Genomic DNA, 26127 nt, shown 5'->3' with positions numbered 1-26127 from the left:
GTTCACATTAACAGCAGCATTGAATGGGACTTTGTCTGTTATTCACAGTGTAAACGCTGTCTTCAGGAGAGGAAAAAAGCTGTCAAAATGAATGGGTTTTTTTAAACAGAGTAGGTTCTCACTGCATTTAAGGAAAAAAAAACAGTTGGACTGTGTACTGAGCTATTTTCCATTCCTGTTTTCCTTCACAAGCGAGCAGTTTGTGGCGGTGCAGGTGATGCCCGCCTCCGAGGCTTAGCCCAGAAGGCCTGACCCGCATTTCGGTCAGTCCGTGGCTGTCGCCGGCCGTTCGCTGGCCCGCACCTCCCCGTTTTAAAAGCAAAAAAAAAAAAAAAAAACCAAAACCCCACGATTTCCCGGCATTCGTCAGCACGGAAAGCCACCTCCATTGCAGCGAGGAGGGAATACGCTGCAAAGCCCTGTTCCAGCACGGCATGCAGCGAGACCCCGGGTGTCCGTGGGGCCCTCCCCGGCAGCGGGTTCCCGGTGGGGGCCGGGGGAGGCCCGGCGGCGGCTCCGCCATGGCGGCGGCGGGCTGCCCGCGCCTCCGACGGCCGCCCCTCCCTCCGCTCCCCCCGCCCGCCGTGACCCGCCCCGCCCCGTCCCTTCCCGCCGGCGGGGACCGCGGCACCCACCGTGTCCGAGTCGGTGCTGAGGTGCTGGAAGGCGAGGGCGCCGAAGACGAAGCCCGAGAGCAGGGCCGACGTGCTCTCGCCCTCCATGCCCCCGACAATGGCGGGCCGCGCCGCGGCGGCGGGAGCCCCCAGCGGCCGCCGGCGGCAGGGCAGGGCCGGGCCGGGCCCGGTCGGGCACATCCCCTCCCGCGAGGGAGCAGCGGCGGGGAGAGGAGGCGGCCTGCGGGGCGCGGAGAGCAGACTTTCCCGGGGCTGCGGCAGGCCTGACCCTCCGCGCCCACCTCAGCCCTCCCTCGCTCTCCCGGCCTCTTCCCGCCCCCTGCCCGGCGGAGCTCGCGCCATAAACTAGCCCTTTCGGTTTCCCTTAAACGGGGTAATTCTTAAATCTAAGCTGCCGGTTTGTTTTTACCCTTAAGGTGAAGCAATGCTCGGGTTGAGGAAGGCTGCTCAGTCCCCCCGCGTCTCACGGGTGGCTTCTGGAGGGAAGGGCTGGAGGAGCAGCAGCGAGGGCTCGTTCCCGGGGGCAAGGTGGAGTGTGCTGGCCTCCGTGAGGCCTGCCGGTTGCCTGCCTGCGGGCTCTGGGACCTGAGATGGCTCCACAGGATCTGCACTTATAGACCTCGTTGATCTGTACTACGAGCTTTAGTAAGGCATCAAGCCAGCATTTAAACCGAGCTGCCTGGCCCGCATCATCCATCGGGGAGCACGGGTGGAGCGAGCTGTCTTCATGTCTTTGGAGTGGGAGGATTGTGTCACGCCAGCCTGCGCTATCAGAAGGCATGGCACTGGCTGAGCTCCGGTCCGTAACAAGGTTGTACCTTTTGAAACGGGACATGCAGCTGTGAGTACGTCTGGAGGTGCACTGTACTGTTCAGGATCGTGGTGGGAGTCTTCCGAGTTAATAACCTAATAAATTGTGGTACTGCTAAACAATAATCAGACAGCGGCAAATTGTACCGCTTTTTCCTAAGGTATAGACTGAGTTTGCAGATGTATACTTTGTCTTTTTCCAGTAGTCACATTTTACTTCTTTTTAATATTTGTAGTAACGTATTTTTTTCACATTCTAGCAGGTGTTCCTAACCATATCAGCCAGAAGAAAGCTCTAGAAAAATGTTTCAGGAAGGGAGAGTTAAAAGTGACAGCGTTCTTTGAAACGTCGTCAGAGGTCTGGTCTAAAGGCTGCAGGAGTTTTCCCCCTTCACTTCAGGAGAGCAAATGTTTGATTTCATCCTTCACCAGCACCATAGGTGAGCATACTCAGCCTTAGACATTAATTTCCTGACTCTTGAAATAGGATATATGCTCCTGCGGTCTTCCAAGAGGTGTTTCCATGATTCTGGGGTCTCGTGCATTTATTTTCAGGTTGCATATAAAGTTAACTCTTTTAGTAAAATTTCTTTTCCCTTAGAACTTGTTGACAGGATTTAGAAGGAGAATAGTTAGTTCTGGCATATTTACATTTAAATAAAATTCCTTAAGTATTATTTAAATATACATGAATGGTGACAATATTTAGAAGAGGGAAATTGTTGTGATTCTTATCTGTTGTCGCAGTGGAGAAAGGGACCAGCTAAGACTTTTATTTCTAAACACACTCATAAATAGCCTAGATCTCTAAATAAGGGGGTGACGAGTCTCCAGATGATACAGAATGATGGACAAGATTAATGGGAAAGAGCCAGTATACGTTTCTTGCAATGCAGGCCATGTGGTATTAAACAAATGGGTAATAAGTACAACACAACTGAAGTGATACATTGCAACAAATGACTCCATTACGGATCACGTTGCCACGGTGGAGACAACAAGAACAGATGGATATGACCAGCTTCCATAGCTATTTGTGAAGAAAATTATGAAAGCGGACATGAATGCTGATATCTTTCAGAAATTGCTCCAGAGGACCCTGTGCCGTGATTGCAGTCGCTCCTAAGCCAGAGCTGTGAGAAAATTTTATGCATCTAATCCATGCAATAAATGTTGGGCATTGACAAATTACTCTATTGCATTCAGCAGTGATGAGACGCAAACTATATACAAGATTTATATTGACAATGTATGAGATATTTGTTGACGGTCATGTAATGCCTACACATCCGATGGGTACGTTGCTGAGGTAAACAAACGTAGTCAGAACATGTAGTTGACTTCCCGCTTTTGTGATAGAAAGACTAAGCCTGTTGTAAGCTACACGATATGATAAATAAGGTTCTGCAATTGAAAAAGAGGTATTTGTAGCAGTTTTCATGTGTGAGTACACACATCAGAATTACTGGAGTGCGGAATGCCCTGGTCAGTCCTGTTTGAAAGACTTTCTTACCCTGCAAAACATCATCCCAGCACCCCTGGATGTTAAGAGGTGCTGGGAAATCAGCCCAGGTTTGCTCTCTTGGCTTTGTGTCATTGACTTACAGGGCTTTTCTAATTAGATTTTTGCTGCTTTTGTAGCACTTTGCTACATGTAGCACTTTGTAGCATGGCAAAACTTGTAGCACTTTGTAGCATGGCAAAACTTGCATAGAAATACCAGGGAGTCCTACAACTGGGGTCAGAGGAACAATTTTAGCAATAGTAACACCTTCATGTGCCTAATGACAATGCTAGGGTATACTTCTAGATGTCAGCAGCTTTTGATGATGTTGCAACTCAAACCAGGTAAATAATATACCCTGTATATTTACTGTGAAAAAAACCCGCATCAACTGATAGAAGTCTGACCATGACTGATAGTCGTGGAGCCTCTTGGCATTTGCCTCAGGTAGAAATATCTCTTTGTTAGCCTGTGAGGACTGTATGACTTAAAACATCTGAAGCACCACCTGGCTGAAGCTGATGCGTCAGTGCTCTTTTGGAACACTATGTGCTAGGGACATATGATGTTCTGGTAGTCTGATAGGAAAGACATTACAAAAAAGGCAGGCCAGTATTGGCCACAAACCTTCCTGTAGGACATCCCTCCAGGCATCTTTTGGAGTGACTGGAATAGTTAGTATTGGACAGGAAGGAGGTATACGTGGAACGAGTGGTTCCCCAAATGTCTGTGACTGTATGATTCCTCTTTAGAGGCCACGCGGATTGTTCTTTCTAGTCCACGTCTGCAGGAGGTAACGTATCAGAGGGAAGGCAAAACCATAGTGGTGCTCCTTGAAAGCTGTTAGGGCCTGTTGCAGTTTTGATCTATTCACAGTGTATATATGCACCTGCTTGAAAGATGACTGCTGTATCTCCACTCCTGTGCAGGAAAAGGCTGTTTATATCCAATTTAACCCTTCCATATAAGGTGCTACAGATAGGCAGTGCTACAGAGGTCAGTGCTGTGTTTGCTTCTCCTTGCAGTGAAAAAATAAATGGGTCATAATTCTGGTTCCCTCAGACAATTGCAAAACATTGCCTAATAATAAGAAATCAGTAGAATGAGTAGACCTCAAGGATCGAGAGCCAAGAGTAGGCAGCTGACACCCACTCCATCTCCTTCTTATTTCCCGAGGAGACCAGGAATATCTTCATTGTTTCAAGTGAATTTCTTATGCTTGCAGGTGTCAATTTGAGATTTGTTAAATTAAAGGGAGCTTTGTTCTTGAATTCCTTCTGTGTCAGCAGCATCCCTTTTTTTCTAAATTGGATCTCATTCTTCCAAATGAACAGAGAGTTTTGCACATTAAGCGTCTGATGACTTTTCCTGACATACAGGCTACTTCGTCATGAAGAAGTGCTTATAGTTATTTGGTATAAATTCATCAGCTGTTATTTACTGGACCTTACAAATGAGTGAAACGACATTCTGTTGCTGCATGTTTATTTGAATTACCTTCACGCTTCTGGATAGAGTGTCTCTCCCAGCTTCAAAATGGACACGACTGCAGCAGGCTGCCTATTGATAAGAGGGATAAATGCAAGAAGGACAGACGAATGACATGCAGAAGCTCTATTTAGTCAGTGGGTGGCAGAGCTAATTCTTGAAGAGATTATAGTGCTGTAGTTATTCAGCTCATAGTGTTGGATGCATGGCTATTAATACTGGAATTCAACAAACGTACCTCTCAGTGGTTCTTTTGAAATAATAATAAAAAAATCAATGATTGTGATGGGGGTATAACAACTTTCTGACTGGAAAATAGGAAGCTGTGTTATGAATTGCCTGGAGAAATAAAGAATTTCCTTTCTTCTTCACATCACGAGCAAGTGCATTGCCTTCACATAGGGCAGAGAGAAAGTTCAAGTCCAGATTTACTTCTATAGCAATCCTGAGTGCTTTGGCGTTAAGAAGTAGACCTGCTTTGACCACCATGTCTCAGTTGTTGCCATTCTCATGAGCCCAAGAACAGAAGGGTGCTTTAGAAGCTTTGCCAGCCACTTCTGGCAGAAAACTAACCAGGACTGAACTCCTTGGTCCTGACTGGACCAATTCCAGTACTCAAGCTCATTCTTTAGTGCTTTTTGGGGCAATTTTCTATTGCATTAGGATTTTTATTCCATACTGTTAATAGGTAGGCATAGAGGCTCGTCTTGATTTTGGTGTCGTTGCCAGTTTGGGTGGTTTTAGTGTTTATTTTTTGGGTTTTGTTTTGGTTTTGTTTTGTTTTTTTTTTTTAACGCTCCAAACCGTGTGGTGTTAAAGGTTTGCAAGAGAACAGTAAGAACACTGAAATGTTTTGCATAATTTCAGGAGGTATAAAGCAGATAAAGCAAAGAATAAAGATAAGAGACCTGGCCATATGGATCTTGTAGTGCCTTTGGGCTAGATAGTTTGACTACCTCAGTAGAGAGGCTACTAGCAACTCTTCATCTTCTTTGACTTTATGTGGGAATGCCATCTCTACGGCCTCCTCTTTCACAGCCCCGCAAGATGCTGGTGCGCCCAGGCTGGCCCATGAATTCAAGGTGATGCTTTCACTGCAGTGGATTGTTGCGGTGCTGCGTGTCCAGAAGCAAACTGAGTGGAATGGGTGTCGCAGTTGTCTCTTGCTGTGTGGCAAATATGACACGTTGGGTGAAAAGCAATAGACTGCCAAAGCCCCTCTGTTTCATTTGTTCCCTCTCCAAACCTGTTCTGCTTTTTTTTTCTTTTGATACGCCTGCGTTAGCTGTCTGAGAAGCCCCCAGAAAACCTCATATGTCTTGGACTGAGTGGTTTGCCAGGGAAAATTATAGCTGACAAAGAGCTGCAGTCCCGTCATTCAGCATGACGGAGGGGTTCGCATGGGACGGGTTTGCTTGCTGTCTGTTTTTTTAGAAGGTGTCAAGGAAGAATTACAGTGTCTGTCTGTGCTCCTGGTGTGGCAGGGAATATGACCTTGTAATGGTTAGACAGGCAGTGCAAACGGTAAAGTCTCACAGGATGGAGAACAATTCTCCCTCATTGAGGAGAGGAAACCTCTTCTTCCTCCCCCCAGGGTAGGGAAGTCTGTCTTTACCACTCTTCTTTTAAGAAATTACCCCCCTTTTCTGTGCCTAGGCTTATTGCTGAGGCATCTCATTAAGAGAGTCACCACACCTTCCCGTGACTTCCTAGTGTGCTATCAATGCTTCATTTCGCCCACCTTTCCTGCTTCAAATCAGGTCCCAGAAACTGCCTCCACCCTCCCACCCACGAAGTTTTTAGCACCCAGACGACACGCATACCGATCCCCCGTGCTGAGGGTAGCTATCCAGAGATGCGCTGCGTTGTGCTAGAAGATCAACGCCTGCTCATCCAGCTCTCTACCCTATGCCACCCTAGGGAACACGTGTTAGCAGGGCAAGCCACTCAAGGAAGAGCCCAGAAATTAGAACGTAAGGAATGGCAGCTGAACAGAAAGGGGTGAGACAAGCTGTTTTGCAAAGAATCAAACGTTGTTCCTAGACAAGCCTAGAACTAGAGCCTTTTGGTGAGGCAGGTGAGAAATAGTCGGTAACGGTGTGCCTGGCAGCAGCAGTGTACTGGGACAGTGAGGGGCTCGAGGTCGCCATTGAAAGAGCAATGGGAAGGCAGAAACAATTGACAAACAACCCAGCAAGGTTTTGTAGAAGATACAGAAGGCTCAGAGAGAGGTCAGCAAGGGGCGAGAAGGTAAAGCAAATAAATAAAAGCAAAAGAAAAGTTAGATTGCTGAAGAAGATGCGATGTAGTTACAAAGACCTGAGGGATGGCATTCGACAGCAAATATGAAGATGCAAAAGCTACTTGACTCATATGGCACAAGAAGCATGACATGGTATCACGTGAGCTTGTGACATGTCAGGAGCCTGCTCGTTGGTGCCTGGGTGCATGGTATAAACTAGAGGACTTTAGCAGTGCTGCAGCCCACTCGTGTATCTCTGCTTCTGTTACTGACTGGAGAGTATTCGGGCACTTTCTACAGGGGATTTTTGGGTCTGCTTTCATTCTTAAGAGATCCAGTTTGCGCATACCAAGGCTGGTCCACGACAGAAGCCAAACAGTGGCACACGGGGTTGGAGATATTTTAAAAGGACAGCCCCAGCTTTAGACAAACATGCTAATGTAAGCGTGTACAAAGGAAAGATCTTTCTTGGACCAACATATCACTCTCAGAAGTTATGCCCTAAATGCACATTCCACCAAGGTTAGTTAATTTATTCTTCCTAAGGCTGTAAATGAGCAGCTGGTGGGCTCTTCTTAGGTTCTAGAGATACAGTTATTCACCTTTGTTTCTTTTGTGATGCAGACAAGAAGGCAGGAGAGGGGTTAGTGTAAGGAGCTGAACTGGGCCTTTCCTAAAAAGTACTGAATTAAATTATTGACATTTGATAGGATAGAAAGAGAAACCTGCTTATCTATTGTATTTAAACGCTGTAGTCAAATAGATGCAAAGGGACTTGTTATTTCACCAGTGTATTTTGTAACCCTGTAATGCAGTTTGGTTAATTTCTTGTAGAGCAGTGGAGGGGGCAGGTTTTATTGTATTGTCAGTTTCTGCCTGCTGTAATTTGCATCTTCATTTCACAGTTGTTCCAAAAAAAAAAAAAAAGCCTGATTTGCACCTCAAGCTTCAGTTTGGTTCCTTTGGTGAAATATCAAAATGAAGTAGTTGTTTTGCTATGAAGCAGAAAGTCTGACTAAACAAGTCACTAATTTGAGCAAATGTCAGTTGGAGAAGTGCTTCATGGGTATTAAATGAGTTTTAGAAGAGATGATTTTTGGCAGTCTGAAAACCACACCTGCTTGGTTCTGTATTGTAATTTCTTGGTGGGATGCCTTGTGAAAACCAGTTGACACATTGACAAGTGTCCTTATTGGCAGCATCTTATTATGTTAATATGTATTATTACTTACCATGTATTTTTCTTTCTTATCCCTTGTATTATATCTGTTGAGTAAATGCTTGTCAATTAAAAGGAAGTGGGTGGAGTTAGGGTGGGACAAGGGGTAGAAATTGCATCATCACTGAGGGTGTCTGTGGTGTCAGGCTTCAGAGGACAGTAGTCTTCTCCTAGAGATAGATTTGGCTCTTAGAATGTGTAATTTTTATTTGCCTCTGTCTCTTGAAGCTTGCTGGATTCTCCACTACACATGAGCATTTATTCTCAGAAAGGCAGCGGGTTGGCATTTTGAAGGAGCAAGCATGGAAGAAAATAGAGAGGGCCATGGCCTTGCAGAAGGCAAGATTTTGTCTATCTGGATGATTTTGTTTGTGGTGTTAGTTTTGTTGCCTTCGATGTTTAGAGTGTCATTGGGGATTTCTCATTTCTATGTGAAAATTGTAATAAAAATATTTGAGGTAAGTTCAGAATTGGGTTAAAAAGGTATGTGTTTACTACAGGACATGTTTAATAAAAAAATTAAAATCTGTACATTTGATATAGATGCCATGAAAGTCAGCAGAAATAATTTCATTAACTTGGATGTGTTGTTTGCAGCTTTAACTTCCATGATAGTTCTTTTTAATGGTGTCTTTAATGATATCTTTAATGGGTTATAATAAGTTATAATCTAGTACTCCTTTGAGGTTTTCTTGGGTTAAAGAAATATATTCCAATATATTCAATGATATATTGCTTCGAGTTCAAGCTGGTTAGCATATTTCATGCTATTCTCATGACAATTAAATAAAAAGTCATATTAGTTTATAAGAGTTGGTAAGAAACAAGAGCATGTATTTTAGAATTATATAAGTTTCAGTGGTTTTATTTGGATTATTCGAATTGCATGATATTAGTGAGTACTGTTCTAGGTAAGAATACTGACTCTGTGTGTTTGCTTCTTCCAGTTATAAACCTAGGGGATCCAGCAGTCACACGTTCTGCTGTATGAGACTCAAGGGATCCATGCAACCTTCTAAAAGTGTAATTTTTCTAGAGATTAACAGGTCATGGCTAATATTGTGATTCTGCTGAGACCGGTAAAAGTTTTCTGGGGCTTTTGATAAGCCAGAATTGCATTTAATTTTTCAAGTCTGACTTTTCATATCCATCAGTGGCCAAAAGTAGGTGCTGTGAATTCATCATATTGAACAGTGAAGCATTTCCATTTTCCAGTAGATTAACTTTGTTTTTCTGGCGTAAAGCCGCTTTGCATGAATATGCTTTCTACTTATGGCAGAAAACGTATTACTAGTATTGTCACTATTATTAAGCTGTTAGAGCCATCTATTTGTCCAGTACAGTATGTCTATAACAATGTGATACAGTTAATACGACCATCTTACCTTGCTAATTCTGTCTTATTTCTGTCTTAGAATTCTTCTGACTTTTTTTGTTTAATACCGATGAAGAGCTCTTGAGCAGAGACTGTCTTCAGCTGTATGAACATCATTTAGCATAACGCATATGGCTGCAAACTTTAGGGGTTACTTATTTTTTTCAGGTACTGATGTCAATGGGAAATGACTGCCTGTAGTGGCTGTATGTAATATTGGCTTTTATATGTGATTTTTTTTTTTTTTTTTCTTTTAATCAGCCAGTGGTATGTTAATTAAATTCTTACTGGTACCCTGAGTAAGAGGCTCATGGCCTTGGAACTGATTTCATCAGGTGTCTCACATCAAACACAAACCTGAGAAGGTCTTTGGACAGTTTTGCTGCTGCAGTTGACAGATATTAAAATAAGTTCTGGGATTTTTTTTCCCCTGTGCATTTCATAACGTTGAAGGACACTGAGTTGACCCACTCAGTGGAGCTTGATAAAGGAAGGCACTTCACTTTGGAAAAGCGTGTTAAATGTTTTCCTTTCCATAGTTTTTGTAACACGTTAGGACCATGATAATTTTGTGTTCACAATGTGGATGATTAATCTATCAAAAAAGAAGTAATTAAGTTAATGGTTATGCAGTTAGATATAGCCTTTTATGTCTAGTTCCCCATTGCTGCAACAGCTAATAACAGGGAGAGCACAGCTCCATGTACTGCAGTTCAGGCTGGCTTGTTTTCTTCTTTAGTTGAAAACTGTTCCCTAACAGTCCTGTGGGCAAAAAAGGAGTTGCCTCAGTTTTTATTTTAGGATTAATTTCAGCTGTTTTCTTTGAAGTATCCCTCAGTGCTTCTCATTGTGCCAAAAGCGTAACTGAGAGTTATCTTGGCGGGAAATGGGAAGGAGAGGTGCCTTTTTCTTGTGCTGGGGCCTTCAGAAGTAACGTTAGGGCTGGGAAATGCTGAGTAAAAGCTTATGCATGCAACTGTTGGGCCTTTTCTGGGAGTCCTGGGGCTCGTTCACCAGAATATGGCTGAAACTCCTGCTTTAAAGTTAGCTTTAAAGCAGGCTTATATGCACCCTTTGTTCGAGAAATGAACAACTTGACATTGATAGCCTAGTGAAGTGTCGACTCATTTCTAGCTGTGACGTTATCTGTCTGAGATCTTGCTAATGGGGTAATGCACAAAGGCGTTGGTTTCTGTTGTTAGCCTGCATGGTGGCATAGGACGCCTTAGCTGATAGCTGTGCTGAAAATGATGAGAGCAGATGCTTAGTTATGTATTGGCACACTGCTGGTTATGTTGCAGGATTGCTCTTGGAAGTACCAAACTACTGGTTGATCCAGCCTTGAGCACTATGACTGGATTCTCCATTGTGTTGCGTTTGATTTAGTCGGTTATGTAGACCAGCACAATTAATTGAAAACTTCTCATCTGAGAACGCTTTAGATTTGCTTCTTACAGCTGTAAATGACTATGCAAATTGGGAGGTAGATGGCAAACATGTTTTATTTTCCTCCATGTTTTGTCAATTTGAGAAAAACAAAAGGGTAGAGACTGACGTCAAAAGATATTTTTTCTTTTCCAAGTTGTGTTTTCAAAGAAAGCGTATCTGTAGCCCTTGCTGAATTTGCTGTGAGCTCTAGGTGTTTTAGCATAAGGTCCAAGTTTGCGTATCTATTACTAAGCAATGAGTAATGCTGGCATATGATGAGATAAGTAATTTTGATTTCCTGACTTCACCGAAGTGTTTTAGCAGTGTGAACAGTGACTGGAACAAATGGGCAAGATGTAGTCTATGTATGGAAAGAATTTCTACCCTTTACTGCTTCTACATCAAGGAATTTAGATACTTGTTTTCTAGAAACAAAACAAGCCTTTTTACAAAAGCAAGATTCAAGGTTTGAAAATTTGGGGGTGATTGTTTTTGTTTGTGGTATTCTTTTCATTTTGGTTTGGTGTTTTGGTGTTTTTTTTTTTTTAGGGCATATGAATAGTATAATAGTAAAAGATCACCAAGACAGTAATTTCTCAATTGTATAGCTGTTAGCCCATAATTACTATTATTACCATTAATTTATCCTTAAAGTATTTCTGGAAATGATAAAGATTAATTTGGTTTGGTTTCCAATAGGGCTATTCTTTCCCAAATGCTTTTTATTTGTGAAATAATGAGTTTTCTCTAAATTTTGTATTTTCTTATCTGTAATGGGGTTTGGTGGTAATGGTGGTATTAGCAAAGCTGTGCTAGGGATATTATTCCAGCTCTTTAGTGTTGCAGCTGCAAAGGAAAATGTATTTGCTAGAACGAAATCTACACCATACTCTCGCAGTCCTGTGGAAAGTCAAATAAATGTGTTAAACAGCTGTAGCTCCATTTGCCAAGAATCTTCTGGAATTTAATGAGATCTGAGCTTTTGTATGAAATTTGAGGATTGTTTCTTGAGAAATACTGATGTGTAGGAAAGACATCAACCAGCTACTAATTGTGGGTTTCTTTGAATTGATAGCTCACTTGTATATTGGGGTAGATAATGTGCTGTAAACTCCTACATATAATATACAGATCATTTCATCTGGGTTCTTATTTGGGACGTGAAAGGGGAAAAGAGGCCAGACAGAAAGGACTGTTGGATGAAAAGGTCGTAAGTACTTGATCTTACAAGGTGATTTCAGCTTGCACTGAAAACCTGCTGACCTTCTCTTTGTAATTATATTGGAAGACTTTACATGGAGCAATTGCCCCAAGGCCTTTGCTACACATGAGAACAAAGCCAAGAAGAGGATTGAAAAAAAAGCCAGTGTAATGAGTGATTAGAAAAAACTTTTGTGAGAACGTGGGAGAAGAGGTAGCAAAATATGAGAACACAGAGGAAGAGAGGCAAAACTGAACTGAGTTATTACACAGTACGGAAAAAGGGAGTACCGAGCAACACACTGAACTGTACTTAAAAGGAAAAAGGAAGGAAAAACCACAAGAAGTGATATTTTTAAAAAATGAACATTCCGTGTTGTATTGATTTTTCATATCATGTACCATGAAGAAAGTAATTAATCCAACAAAGTATTAGGTCTCCTTATTTTGTTCAGCATTTAATTATAGGAAGCCTCAAACAAATGGGCCATTGGAGTTAAGCCGCAAGTCTTCAGTGTTTCCAGCTGGGATCACCTGCTGGATGTTTGGGCTCTGTGTGTCTTCATCACTTCGGAAATGGGAGGGGGGGAAGGCACGGCACCTGAATTCTCATTTGGTCAGCCAACTTAGGAATAAAGTTGCTCCATTTAACACCTAAATTCTGTGTTAGTTGCAACACCTGTGTTTTTGTAAGGTATTTAAAACATCCTTTCATTACTCTTTTGCAACAAAGACCAGCATGACAGCTCTGTCTCAATACTGTGCAAAACAAAGGTGATCACAAAGCCTTATTTCATATTTTAAAAACAAATTAAACATACGGATGCCACCAAATGCAGAACAAAGTAGAAACTACTCTGTCGGGTCAGTCCCATGAGTTTACGTCCCATGATAACTTTCATCGGTGCTTTTCTGTAACTACTCCCATTTCAGATGATCTCTGGCGATGTGTCTTGGACAACGAGCTCCACAACTTAACTGTGTCTTGTGGAAATATATTACCTTTTTCTTGCTCATACGCCCTGCCCAACACTTTCATACGATGCTCCCCAGTTCTTGCATTAGAAGATAAAGCGGATAGTGGTTCCTTATGGCCCTGCTCTGTGCCAGTCCAGACTTTGTAGGCCTCTGTTTTATGCTCTCTCTTTCTCCATGCTAACAAGCCCTGTGTAACCCTTCACCTATTAAAAGTTCTTCATCTGCCTTGTTCTCTGCCTTTGTAGCCTTGACTGACTATTTAATTACAGGCTGCCACTTTTGTCCTGCTGTCTCTCTGTGCTATGAGGCAGGATTTCATACTTTACTAGTGAACTTTATAAATTTTTGTTGGTTTTGACTTGTCTTGTTCATTTGAATTAGCTAACGTATTTTTGTGAGTCAGTTTGGACTGTGATTATCACCCTTTTTCTACTTGGGATTCAAAAGCCACCTTCCTTGAGGTATTCTAAATCCCTGGGGACAGTATGATCAAGCTAATTTCTGGCAGCGCTTGCCAACTAGCAGGTGCTTGTTCATGTAGGAGGATCATGATAGGCAAGATAAGGGTAGTAGACAGGTAAACAGGAGAGAGGAAAGCAGAGAGTACGGCAAAAGGCTCTATTTGCCAAGCTAGATGATTTTTATTTTTTTTCCTCCTTCATGCTATATCCTAAAGGATAGTGGGGAAGGGTTGAGGACGTTATAAAGAGGTTAAGTTTGCCACATGTCTGCCTTTACTCTCTTTTGCAGCATTATTGTTCCTATACCGTATGCTCTTTCATTTCTCAGTGAGCAGGCTGCTGTTTTCATGACATCCCCTGGCTCCCCAATTCTGAATGCGTTGTAGAAAATTGAGACAGATGATGTACTGGTTCACCTTTCCTAGGGAATAATTGGAAAGTATATACAAGGTGAAGGTCTGTTTTTCGAGGGTATTTTTTTGTGGTGTTAGATGATTTGCATGGACGTTAAAATAACACATCACTGCCTGTTCTGGTTTCTCTTTTTTTTTTTTTCCTTTTAAGGTGGTTGGTAAAAAAAGAAGTCAGCTAGGGGTAACTAAAATGCCCTAATTATGCTGTGATAAAGTGCCCCCTTTTGGTTATTGACTTAAACTTCAATAGCTACAGTCAGAGCTGGTAGAGGGCACGCAAAACTTAAGGATGGCAAAAAGCTAGTCAATATTGTTGGCACATGCAACACATAATGTGGTGAAGACTGAGATCAAGCTTCATGGTAACTTAAATGGCTGTGCGTGTCAGTCACAGGGAAGTAAACTGTTTAGCAAGGGTTTATCCTGAAGCATCCTTATCTGTTGTAGGTGGGAAGCCTTAATAGCAGGTGAGGACAGAAGTTGAGTGGGTCATTGATTCCTTAATAATGAGCAGAGCCTACGCGCAAGCACCCTTTGTTAGTGCAGATATCTTAAAGTAAGTACAGGAACATCTAGTGCTCGCCAGAGCTACTATTTATATGTCTATACATGTATGGTGAAAGCGTTTAAAACTTTGAAAACTTCAAAAATTAGGCATATTGGTGTGTTCGATTTGCTGATGGAGGAGTTTTATGCTGCTCTGCACAGGGAGGAGAAACTTGGTTTAGCTCAAAAAGGTAAATACAGGGAATGGCGAAAGCTCATCACCAAAACCACTACTTTGGAAATACTGTGGATACGAAATGGCCCCGCCTCTGTTTTCTGGTAACAGAAACTGCATGAATGCCCTAAAACTGTGGTAATGTCTTTTATTCCTTAAAATGCATTCTTAGATCTATTTTTCCAGCATGTGTCTAGTGTTAGTGACAGTATTTTACATCATTCTGTTGCCTGAAGCTAACTGGGGAAGAGAAAGTTTTGGACCTGTGGACCTCATAGATTCTCTTAGGTAGCTCAGTAATTTGTGGGGCTCTAGGAAAATAACAGCTGCTTGTGTCCTGAAAAGAAGTTTGAGCCAAAAATTTTTTCTTGAAAGTGGTAAAGGGTAATCTATGTAACAAACGAAACAGGAGGCATGCAGGACAGCCTTCAGGCTGAATTTGAAAAACGAAAATCTAAGACCTGGCTTCAATAAAAGAGGCTCAGGCAATTCACCTACGGTAATTACAAAATGCCTGGAAATAATTAAATGAAAACCATCAACATCTACTTTTCTTGTTTTGGGAACAGTGGGCCGCCCTGCAGATTGAGGAGGGAGTAAAAAAGCAGAAGGCGCTGGCACTTGAAAATTTAATCTCCACTGGTAAGATCTCTGAACGAAGGTGACACGGCATTCTTCGTCTTGTAAAAAGGCAACTATTTTAATATCTTGCCTAGAAAAGAGTAAACAGAAACATAAATTGCATGTGATGTTAAGTAAGAAAACTGGAATGGCCAAAATGGAGTTTGATGGGCAAAGTTGAAACTGCTGAAGTTACTAACTTGCAAAAGAGACCTTAAGTATGTTATACGCAAGATAATCTGTGAATTATAGTGTTGTCTGAATAAAAGAGGCTAGTGTGGGTATAGACAGACATTGCTAATAGGCATTTAGGAAGCTGTCCCTGTTTTCACGAGTATTTTGTACTTTCTGACTCCCATCAGCTCTCCCTTTACAAGATCAGGAGGAATGAGTATTCTTTGCCCTTGATATTGCTCTGTATGGGTTCTTTCTTGCTTCTTGTAACTCTTAGCATGCAAAAACCCTGTGTCTCTCAAGTAAAGGAGCTACGCCAGCCACAGATAAAATCTGAGAAAGTAACTTATTTATTTTTTTCTTTCCAACTGTTTTTCCTTTCTTCTTTGACCAGAGGGGACTGGGTTAAGTTCTCATAATAATCCTTTTACTTGTAGTGCCATTTTTAGTCATTAGTCACATAGGCTGCTTGGTTTGTCAGCTAATGAATTTCAGGTCTGATGATTTCCTGGACATTGAAGGTTTGACTGAAGGGCAGCTGGGGGAAAGCGTTGTGATTCTGATCGTGTTAGTATGTTGATTAAGGTAAATGAAATGTATTTTGAATAATACATACTTAATGTCATCCAATACTTGACCCACCCCCCCAAAAAAAAAAAACAAAACAAAACACAAACAAACAAACAAAAAAACCCCAACCAACCAACCAAAAAAGCCAAGCATTAGCTGGTATGAATCGAAACCAATTTTAGTCACGCCAACCAGACAGATAAGAATCTGGCCTGAGTGATCTCAGCAAGCGTCACTGAGACTCGCTGTGTGGCCCTCCTGTGAGGCGTAGTTTTACAGATATGGAGCACGAACGTGTTGTCACTCTTCCTGCACGATGCTTCTGTGTTACACTATGTATATCTCGGTGGAAAAAAATCTAGACACTTTGAAGTTTTTCAGTAGTGAACTGACTCTTAAAGGAAAAAGGATGGGGGAAGACAGAAGGCTCAGAGAAAAAAAATACCAGAGGAAGGTGTTTGTTACAGCTGTGAAAAAGTAAAACTAATCAACAGCTGCAAGAACAACAACTCTGCAAACACTGCCTGAATTTGAGTCAAGGCACCATGAGGGGTCTGCAGTCTTGGCGGTGCGCTGTTGACATTTCTAGGTGTGCGGATATATGTTATTTGGTAAATGACAATGAAGTAGGTGTTGTGCTTAAGCTTTTATTTGCAGTGCTTTTCTCCTTTCTTCAACAATTTAGTGGTGTTATATGGCATAAGATTAGAGAATTAACTTGTGGAACTAAATGCCAGTACATAAATGAGGCATAACAATGCAATGAAGGTGCCTGGAGTAGGAGGAGAGCTGATTCTAAAAAGCACATATATTTTACTCTCTTTGGAATCCGTGTTGTCCATTCCACTGTGTGGAAGGAAGACTCATTTCCTCATGTAGGGATCATCCAGAAAGAGGAAACCTCCATGGAAGAGGAGATTGCTGGCCAGCGCCGAGGACGCTTCAGCCTCGCTGATGTTATGTACTTCTCCAAGAAGGGGTGTGAGGCAGTTGCGGAAGATGAAGTCACCCGACGGTTCTTCTCTGAGGAGCTGGTGTCCTGGAATCTCCTCAGCAGAACCAATGCCAACTTGCACCACGTCAGCTGGCAACTGACCGTTGTGTGGGTTGTTGGGATTCTAATTCGGTATTGTCTCCTGATGCCTTTTCGGTGAGCCAGATGTAATTTGCTGGTACCTGGTTTTTTTTGTGTTACTTTCTACAAAAGATGTGAAATAATGTTATTGACTAGTGCAGAATGTAGAACCTGGCAAGACTGTGTTTTCTAAGATGCCATCGAAACTCAAATATCCCTAAAAGGGGAAAAGAAAAAGGTGCTGAAGATGTACCTTTCTCATGTTCCATATGTTTTATTAGCAATTAATTTGTTTGTAAAATCCAGCAAAACTTTATGGAAATGATCTGGAGATCTTGTTATGTAAAATAACAACTGTGTCAACTAAAAGGATTGGGCTCTACCCGTCTAATACAGGGAGACTGTATGCTGAACACTTGGGATTTGAAGCAAAGCCAATGCTCAGGGAGCACAGGGCTGGATGGAAAAGAGAGACATCCACTTGGAATGTATTAAATTCTTCTAAAACTTTCTTTTAAGCAAAACCAGCCTTTATCATATTGACCAAACAGTTACAAGTATTCCTGTGTTCTTGTAAAGAACAGGAGCTCTTAAAATGTCTTATTCCTTTGATGGGAGGACAGTATATTTAAAACATGGCTGCAGTGCATAGAGATATTTTTTTATATCAGTCAATCACATGGCAGAGCACATAAGTCTGTGTGTGGACTTAGATATGATGCTTAAGAAGACAACTTTTATATAGAAATGGCTTCAATATTGGTTTTGCTTAGCCGTTAGTAACCAAAGATATTTAATTTTCATTGCTTGGGGTGGAAATATGTACTGAAATTTCTGGATTGCTTTTTAACAATCAAACGATGAGTCCCTTTTGGCACTGAGAAATCTCATGTGCATTAAAGAACACTAGCTGCTCTTCGCTGTCCTCTTTGAACACGGTGACTTCTTTACCGTGTGATAGCTTCCAATCAGGGTGCAGTGCTTTTTGGAAGGTAGGCTCCAGGCAGCACAAGGTTTTGTACTCGGGGCAGGATTAATTGAGTGAAAACATGCTCATACTATCCTGTTGGCCTTAACTGGTTTGTATTGCTAGTTAGATGCTATTAATAGTGGAGGGAAGCATTGAGAAATGGATCAAAGGGTTAAAGAAAATATTTTCTTGCTTGCTCTTCCAGTTTTGCTTCTTAGCATTTAATTAAGATTATTTTACTTCATAGCGTCTGCTTGGCTGTTTTCAGCATCCTCTTGCTGGTCTTGGCCACTACGGTAGTAGGACAGTTTCCAAATGGCAGGTAGGTGTTTGCGAAGGACTCTTTCCATTTCTTTTTTATTTCTTTAAGGATTTGAATTAGTGTATTGGAATATAAATCTGCTTGAGCCCAGAGGATTAATGTGGACTATCCTGGGGTGACTTTTTCTCTACTGTAAACTCAGAGAGCACTATGAGAGACCAATGGCACCTGAAAGTGGACATGCAACGTAAGCCAGGTAGATACTGCTGGAAGCATGTCTTAGAGCGGAAAACAGGGTATGCTCTACTTGAGTCAGAATAGGGCAAGTAAATCATCTGTCCTGAGCAATTCTTTATTAAAACTGAGATTGTTATGTGCTGTCAGTGCAGAGAACTCAAACGTGATTCACCAGCTAAATATTTTTATATTAGAATAATGTTAATGAATGAGTCAATAGCAGTTGCTTCCAGAGAAAAAATCTGTAGAATAAAACCTTGACTGTTATCTTCTCTGCTTTGAATCTGGTGGGTTTAGAATAGATGACAGTAGAAGCATGGAACAAGAATATCTTTGATACTCGATAAGCTCCTCCTGCGTGGGATTGTTAGTGCAATGAATCCTCTTAGTATGGTCTTCGTAATAACAGCTGTTGGGAATAATTTGGAGGGTTTACATTACATTGTTATATGAGTGACTGCGTAGAACTGGAAATGTATGTATGGCTTCATTTCTTTTAGAGTTAAATGCTGGCTGGGCAACCAGGTTCAGATGATATGCGCCGCGTTAGGTATCCGATGTCTAAGTGGTCTTGTTCATTTCCACAACAGGTGAGTGATGCCGCCCTGCTCTCGTTGGTTTGGTGTTGATTTTTGTACAGTACTCAATGACTCAAGTCTCTTAATCCATTACCGCACAAATACTATGATGGTGTGGTTTGATCCAAGAAGCTGTTAGGATCATCTAGTCTCTGTCAAGACGTTTGCGTGCCCTGCTGCATTTTCTGTTGTCTATTGGCAGGGTATACAAAGGTGTAGTACTACTGTGTTCTTAATTAAATATACATGCAGACATTTTTCTCAGTGTTTGCTGTGATCTTGTTATAATTGCACACAAGAACATTGCCATAAAATGCTCAACTGTTCTATTAGCCGATTTGTTTGGTAACTAGCCGATTTGTTTGGTAACTAATTCTTCATGTTCTCTCCTAAAGTAAGTTATGGATGGTATTTCAGTCAGTTTTTGTAGTATCTTGCCTTCTTAGTGGTGGAGCTTTATGTAATGGAGGCTTCTGAAATACTTTTTGTTTGTGCTTTAGAAAACAAGCAAAATCATGCTCTAGTGTCTTTGCTTTTAGAATTTTAGCGTCCAAATATTCTTCAATATATGTCTCTATGAATGGTAACTTATGCAGCTAAAATGCCTACTCCAGTGAAGTCTCCTATTCTCAGCTAAAAGTAAACTGGTTTTGGTGAAATGCTAAACTACTGAAATGTGAAAGGACGCTTGAAAGTGTGAGGAAAGATGACCTATCTGCTGTAATATACTGCCAGAAATTGCAACATATATCATGGTAATATTAGTGTTTTAAAATGTTTTCTTCCACTTCCTATGGACCTGCAAATAAGCTGGGTGCCTGAAATGCTTTTGGCACCGAGAGTCTCGTTTGTGGATATATGCTCGCTGGATGGATCACCTGATGGGGCCTGCAGTCTGGAGAAGAAACATGAAATAATTACTTTTATGGTTGTCATTGCAGAGAAAACAGACCGCAGGAAGGAGGCATCTGTGTAGCCAACCACACATCTCCATTAGATGTTCTAATCCTGGCCAGTGATGGATGCTATTCCTTGGTATGAACAAGAGAGTTGGTAAATATTGGTAATGTTGAGATGCCCATAAATGTAATGTTGGATAAGAGGATAAAATTACTGGTGGAAAGAGTGGAATTTGATAGCATTCCAACTCATGTTCAGGACTGCAAAATAATAGACACAGGCAGATGCGTGCACACTTTTGACCAAGAGGATCAGTATTTGTGAGCAAGCTTAGAAACTGATGCGTCTGTGTTCAGAATTTTATTATTTAAGTGACTGTGTGTTTGCATAGTAACCAGTTTCTTTTCTTCATGCAGGTTGGCCAGGTGCACGGAGGGCTTATGGGACTTATTCAAAAATCTTGCATGCAAACTACTCAGCATGTTCTGTTTGAACGCTCAGAAATGAAAGACCGTCATCTGGTGAGGAAAAAGTAAGGTAGTGAGGTGTTTGCTTAATTGTCCTGTCAGCTCTAGTAATTGTGAGGTCCAAGCGTGAGTTGAGACTGTTCTTGCCCTGTGTCTCTCCCTGGTGGGCAGCTGTAGGTTGTCATCAGTGTAACCTTTGGAACCGCTCCATCAATGAAGGTGCAGGATGTAGCAATCATCTACTGAGCTTCTGATTGTTTGCCCTGTAACTTCTGGGGATTTCCACATTGCCCCAGTCGCCCTGCCTGCCACAGGCAGAAGCCTGTTCGTTCATTTTCAAGGATGATGATTTAGGATGTCAGAGCAGAAATCTGAGTTCTGTCAGCACATCTGCTTCCCAGATCATGCCTTGCCCTGGTACATTTTTTCATCAGCTCTGAACACTGAAGCTGGTTATATCTGCTGGGAGTACAGGATAAAGGCTTGTAAAGATACAGAGGCTGACTGTAGCCAAAAAAAACCCAACAAAACAAACAAACAAAAAACCCAACCAAGGTACCACCTAGCTGCCAGAAGCTGGAAGAGCATCCTGGAGAAGTCTCTTCATATGTTTGCTTCATGCCTATACTATTCTCCAGGCCTGCAGTATTGATTCCTGGCAGAGGCAGCACGTTGGACTTTAAGGACACGAACAGGATTGACTCAGTATGGCAGTTCTTATATTCTCAGGTGGTTACAGAGACTGTTCTTAGTCATCCTAAATCTTCGTGAAATAAGGTGCGATGCAGCTAACATTAAGTAAGTGTCTATGACAGTTTGTACTTAAAGAAATAGAGACAGTCCCTCCATGCTGGATCATCCTCTCCTTTTTTTGATATCTCATGCTTTGGGTTTGTTCTTTAATGCAGACTGGATAGGAATTGCATGGTCTTGAGTCACAGGAAAGACAGGTGTCTCAGGGGCCTGGACAGGCTGGATCGATGGGCCGAGGCCAACTGTATGAGGTTTAATAAGGCCAAGTGCCGAGTCCTGCATTTCGGTCACAACGACCCCATGCAGCGCTACAGGCTTGGGGAAGAGTGGCTGGAGAGCTGCCTGGGGGAAAAGGACCTGGGGGTGCTGGTGAACGGCCAGCTTAGCATGAGCCAGCAGTGTGCCCAGGTGGCCAAGAAGGCCAACAGCATTCTGGCTTGTGTCAGGCATAGCATGGCCAGCAGGAGCAGGGAAGTGATCGTCCCCCTGTACTCGGCACTGGTGAGGCCTCACCTCGAGTACTGTGTTCAGTTCTGGGCCCCTCTGTACAAGAGGGACACTGAAGTGCTGGAGCGCGTCCAGAGGAGAGCTACCAGGCTGGTGAGGGCTCTGGAGACCAGGTCACATGAGGAGAGGCTGAGGGAGCTGGGCATGTTTAGCTTGGAGAAGAGGAGGCTGAGGGGAGACCTCATTGCCCTCTACAGCTACCTGAAAGGAGGTTGCAGGGAGGTGGGTGTTGGCCTCTTCTCCCAGGTGAATAATGACAGGACCAGAGGAAATGGTCTGAAGTTGCATCAGGGGAGGTTTAGATTAGATATTAGGAGGAATTACTTTACTGAAAGAGGGGTCAGGCACTGGAACAGCCTGCCCAGGGAGGTGGTTGAGTCACCATCCCTAGAGGTATTTAAGAAACGTCTAGATGTGGCACTTCAGGGCATGCTCTAGTGGCAGAGATTGTAGGTTGTTGGTTTGTGGTGGTGGTTTTTTTGGGTTTTATTGTTGGGGGGTTTTTTTGTGTGTGTATGGTTGGACTCAATGATCTTAAAGGTCCTTTCCAACCATGACGATTCTATGAAAACAACAGATTTTGTGTGTCAGCAGTCTGCTTAGTGGTAAGACATTTGTTTTTAAGCAATGCAGCAAATGTAGTAAAATAATGGCCTATCTCTTAACTAGATGCAGAGAATCATGTAAAACTGAGTTATCAACCTAGAAGGCATGAAAACTTGAAATATGGAATATGCTTCAGTCAAAAGAGAGTTTCGACTGTGTTCACAACTGGAACTTCTCAAAGATAAATAGGAAGAGATTTTTACATGCTTCAAGTTCTCTGGCTTTGTGTTAATTGGTTAAAATTGTGAAATAAAACTGCATAAGATTTTGTAGAAAACCTGCTTTTGCAATTGGCAAGAGATAACCTCTGAGATGAAGGCCTGAAACCAGCACACATCACAGCTGAGGCTACTGACCGGCCAAGGGCGATTGGACAAGGGCCTTTTTTGTCCTATGTAAGAAGTAACGGATGTTTAGGTTCTTGGCCAAATACAAATATGGAGTATACACTGAAATTTTATTTTCTCTCCACAGAATTAGAGAACACATTGCAGATAAGGCCAAATTACCCATTTTAATTTTCCCAGAAGGTAGGAAACAACTACATTGATTTTATTGCTCTTCTCGCTTCTTGCCACTAAGTGCAGTTTACTGTACCCAGTCTTTACAAATGAGGTGTTTGTTTTTAGTCTGTAGAATTAATTAGCTCTTGTGAGATATTAAAAGTCAAATCCTAGTATTTTACAACAGTCTACTTGCTTTATTGTATAGCATAATGGAAGAGAGAACAGGCTCTGGGATTATGTTTTGGAACTAAAGCTTACTTTCTCCTTTAGTATCTTACATCACCTTAAGATAGTTTAGGATTAATTTGCTGATACTTTTGTTCCTGGCTTAAACTCTTCATCTGCTTTAATTCTGGCCAGGTACCTGCATAAACAACACATCAGTAATGATGTTTAAGAAGGGAAGCTTTGAGGTAGGAGGGACCATCCACCCAGTAGCAATCAAGGTAATGTATCTGCAGTTTTCCAAACGTGGAAGGACTATTTGCAGAAGCTTCTCATGTCAGAGAAAAGCTGTTCATGTATAAAGCCTTAAAAGGGGGTGGTTCTGTGTGAATAAGGTACTGAATAAGCCCTGAGAAAATGGAATCTTTCCGTGGTGTGCAGTGTCTTGCAGTTCAGCACAGTATGGAAAACGTTTCACTGAGTGTCTCTACAACTGGTTAGGAGCAACCTCAAAACCACAGTTGCCATTGCTATGCTGCATGTTTGGTTCTGCCTGCTCTTTCTGTCATAGGGCTCCTGCCTCTTGTGGGCTTTGGGGATAAAGGAACTCTTCTGGGTACTTCCAAGGCTTTCTGAGTAGCTTTAGCCAAGCCACCCTAGCTCTAGATACGTTAGTTACTTTTTCTGGAACTATAGTGTTGCCTAATCTTATGGAAATTGTTAAAATCGGTGTGAGTGTTTTCAAGGAAACCTTTGTAGTCTGCATATTTGGAGAAGACAAGTCTTTACGTTTTGAGTAGATCTATCTTGTTATAGGTGAGATGTGTTTCAATGGTGCTGTCACAGTTTGAGGCCCTGCCTCGCTTGTAAAGGTTAACTCTTATAAACTTGTAATAAATGTTGAAATGTGGAGCTTTACTCTGAATTTATGGCTACTTTTAGGAGGTGTGGTTAGATTTGCCTGTGGTTTAACAAGTTGAACTGTGACTTCATGGCCAAAAAAGAACAGCTTACATGGTTTAAGCTAAGGTAGCAGACGATGCCCTTTTGCTTATTCTTCTTGTCTTCCAGTATGACCCCCGCTTTGGAGATGCGTTCTGGAACAGCACGAAGTATTCCATGATGACCTATGTTTTTAATGTGATGACCAGCTGGGCTATTGTCTGTAACGTGTGGTATCTGCCACCAATGGTCAAGGAGGTACTTACGCTTTTGTAAGTTTTGAAAATACTTGCAAAATATTGTCTAAAGGAAGTCTGCATTACTACGCACGGTGTGTTGGCATTACATTTGCACATCTTTATTGACAACTTAATCGACAAAGGCCAGAAAGCAACGCTGTAGTCTTAAAATGAAGTGAGCATGGATTTATGTGGGTTAATCCAAACAGCTTTTTCGCTTGGGTGCAGCTGCCTTGCTTTTCTCTGCTCCCAGAGACTAGAACAGATGTTAAAATGTGGTTTTATGCCGCAGGAGTCCTGCCCCTCATCATGGCACAGACATTCCTTTTTTAATCCAGAAGTGATACCTAGATTCAAGCCTTCTCTTCGCTCCATACTGGGGTGCTTCCATCTTCTGTGTCCCGCCTCTGCCTCCATCTGCACAGCTTCCTCCCATGCCCTTGTTTCTCAGCCCCACAGAACATCCAGCTAATCCTCCGCTTAGCGGCCGTACCCCGCAACTTGGCACAGCCTCTCAGCCCACGGCCCCTGCATACTGACCTGACGCTGACGAAGCGGTCAAGGCCTTTGCTCCAGCAGTGCTTCCTACCCCTGGTCTTTGGTTGGCCCCGGTCTTGGCAGGAAAGCTGGTGTAATGCATGTATCTTCAGCCCTCTGCAGTTTGGGCAAACAGATGCCTGTGAACTCAGAATAATTCGCTGATCCTGAATACATCGGGGCCCCAACCCTGTTCAAGGCACCCCATCTCCTCCAAGGTGATCCTGTCAGTGTATTCCCAGCTTCAGCATCATGCTGAAGTACTGGGAGGAGATGCATCCCTTGCTCTGGCCAGAGCTGGGACCTCACGCTGTGTGTTGTTTGAGATTTGCCCCAGAAACCACGGAGCCTCCCACTTAGTTCTTTTCGGCACCGAATGGTGGCAAACCAGGTAGCCTTCCCTTGGACCAGCTGGAACCGCCCTGCAGGTCACATTTGGCTTGTAGGCCTGGCATAAACCCAAGTGCCTGCTGTCTGACGAAACGTATCGCTTTGGGACATGCAGAAACTGTTGAACCTGTAAAGCAAATCACTCATATATATATATATATATATATATTTTTTTTTTTTTTTTTTCAGGAAGAAGAAGATGCTGTTCACTTTGCCAACAGAGTGAAGGCTGTCATCGCTGCTCGGGGGGGAATGTCTGTGCTTCCTTGGTAAGAAGCAACACCTTTGAGGTTGGATTTAAAGCATATGTAGGCATTCCGTATTCTGAAAAGTTAGCCTGGAATCTTTTAAAACTTCTTCCCGGTTTGCTTTGCTTGGGCTGTAGTCCATCACCCTTACTGACTCTTGAGTCAGAAAATTCTATTTTATTCCTTGAACGGTTCCACTAGAATAAATAGACTAACATAGTATAAAAAGAGAAATGGAGCTGACAAGTGGATCTAGACAGCAGGTAGTATTTGGTGAAAACAAATTATTTGCCTGTTAAATGCTGCATTAAAGGAAAGGCCTTGTTTGCATTGTATGGTAAGATTTGGTAGTACCGATCATTTAGCATTGTATTGCAAAAGCCAACACCTAGAGTGAAAACTGCTTTGACTACATAGTCCAAATATTGTAACGTTTTTCTGCCTTGAAGCTGAAGTAAGCTTAAGGCTGTTTCTCTTCTGTGTCTTTCAGGGATGGGGGACTGAAAAGGAAAAAGGTCAAGGAGTCTTTCAAGGAAGAGCAACAGAAAAAATATTGCCAGATAGTAACAGAAAATGGATCTGTGGGAAACGGAAATGTTTATTAAATGGTATTTATTTTATCTTATTTTTTCCATGACTTATCTCCACCAGAAAATGGGCTATTTTTTATATTGAAACCGAAAAAATATATTATCCTGTAATATATTTTGGATATGACACAGCAGGGAAACCATAAAGAGATGGTATTTTGTATAAAGTAAGGATACCATTTTATAAATAGGAAGATTTACAACATACTGGTAAAGTTCTCTCTGGTGTTGAGTGAGAAGAATCTGCAACAAAACTACTTAAGTTCATTAAACTGTCTTTTTTTTTTTTTTTTTTTTTTGAAATCTTTGTGTTAGC

The 26127-nt window shown here is 42.2% G+C and overlaps 2 protein-coding genes across 6 annotated transcripts in view; one reads left to right on the top strand and one right to left on the bottom strand.

Annotated features, from left to right (window-relative positions):
- ABRAXAS1 (abraxas 1, BRCA1 A complex subunit) overlaps positions 1-776 on the bottom strand; it is a 7409-nt gene extending 6633 nt beyond the window's left edge. For both annotated transcript variants that reach the window (XM_054202014.1, XM_054202015.1), the window contains exon 1: positions 636-776. In XM_054202014.1, coding sequence (XP_054057989.1) covers positions 636-722 — 87 coding nt within the window. In that variant the 5' untranslated portion in view covers positions 723-776. The remainder of the gene's footprint in view (positions 1-635) is intronic.
- On the top strand, positions 686-26127 carry LOC128909798 (glycerol-3-phosphate acyltransferase 3-like). 4 transcript variants are annotated; one of them, XM_054202016.1, is made up of 12 exons: positions 686-1008; positions 1706-1885; positions 15044-16989; positions 18132-18206; positions 18884-18973; positions 19903-19996; positions 20278-20393; positions 22669-22724; positions 23061-23146; positions 23937-24065; positions 25163-25242; positions 25712-26127. In XM_054202016.1, the coding sequence occupies exons 3-12, from the start codon at positions 16745-16747 to the stop codon at positions 25824-25826; spliced, it is 1086 nt and encodes a 361-aa protein (XP_054057991.1). In that variant the 5' UTR covers positions 686-1008; positions 1706-1885; positions 15044-16744; the 3' UTR covers positions 25827-26127. The 4 variants fall into 4 exon arrangements, with proteins under 4 accessions (XP_054057991.1, XP_054057994.1, XP_054057993.1 ...); XM_054202019.1 differs by lacking the exons at positions 686-1008; positions 1706-1885 and adding an exon at positions 8076-8356 and having other exon boundaries at positions 15044-15116; positions 16719-16989; XM_054202018.1 differs by lacking the exons at positions 686-1008; positions 1706-1885 and adding an exon at positions 8076-8356 and having other exon boundaries at positions 15044-15116; positions 16701-16989.

Source organism: Rissa tridactyla, chromosome 5, assembly GCF_028500815.1.
Source record: "Rissa tridactyla isolate bRisTri1 chromosome 5, bRisTri1.patW.cur.20221130, whole genome shotgun sequence".
Taxonomy (NCBI): Eukaryota; Metazoa; Chordata; class Aves; order Charadriiformes; family Laridae; genus Rissa; species Rissa tridactyla.
Note: the sequence above shows the minus strand (reverse complement) of the source record. Positions and strands in the feature narration are given on the sequence as shown.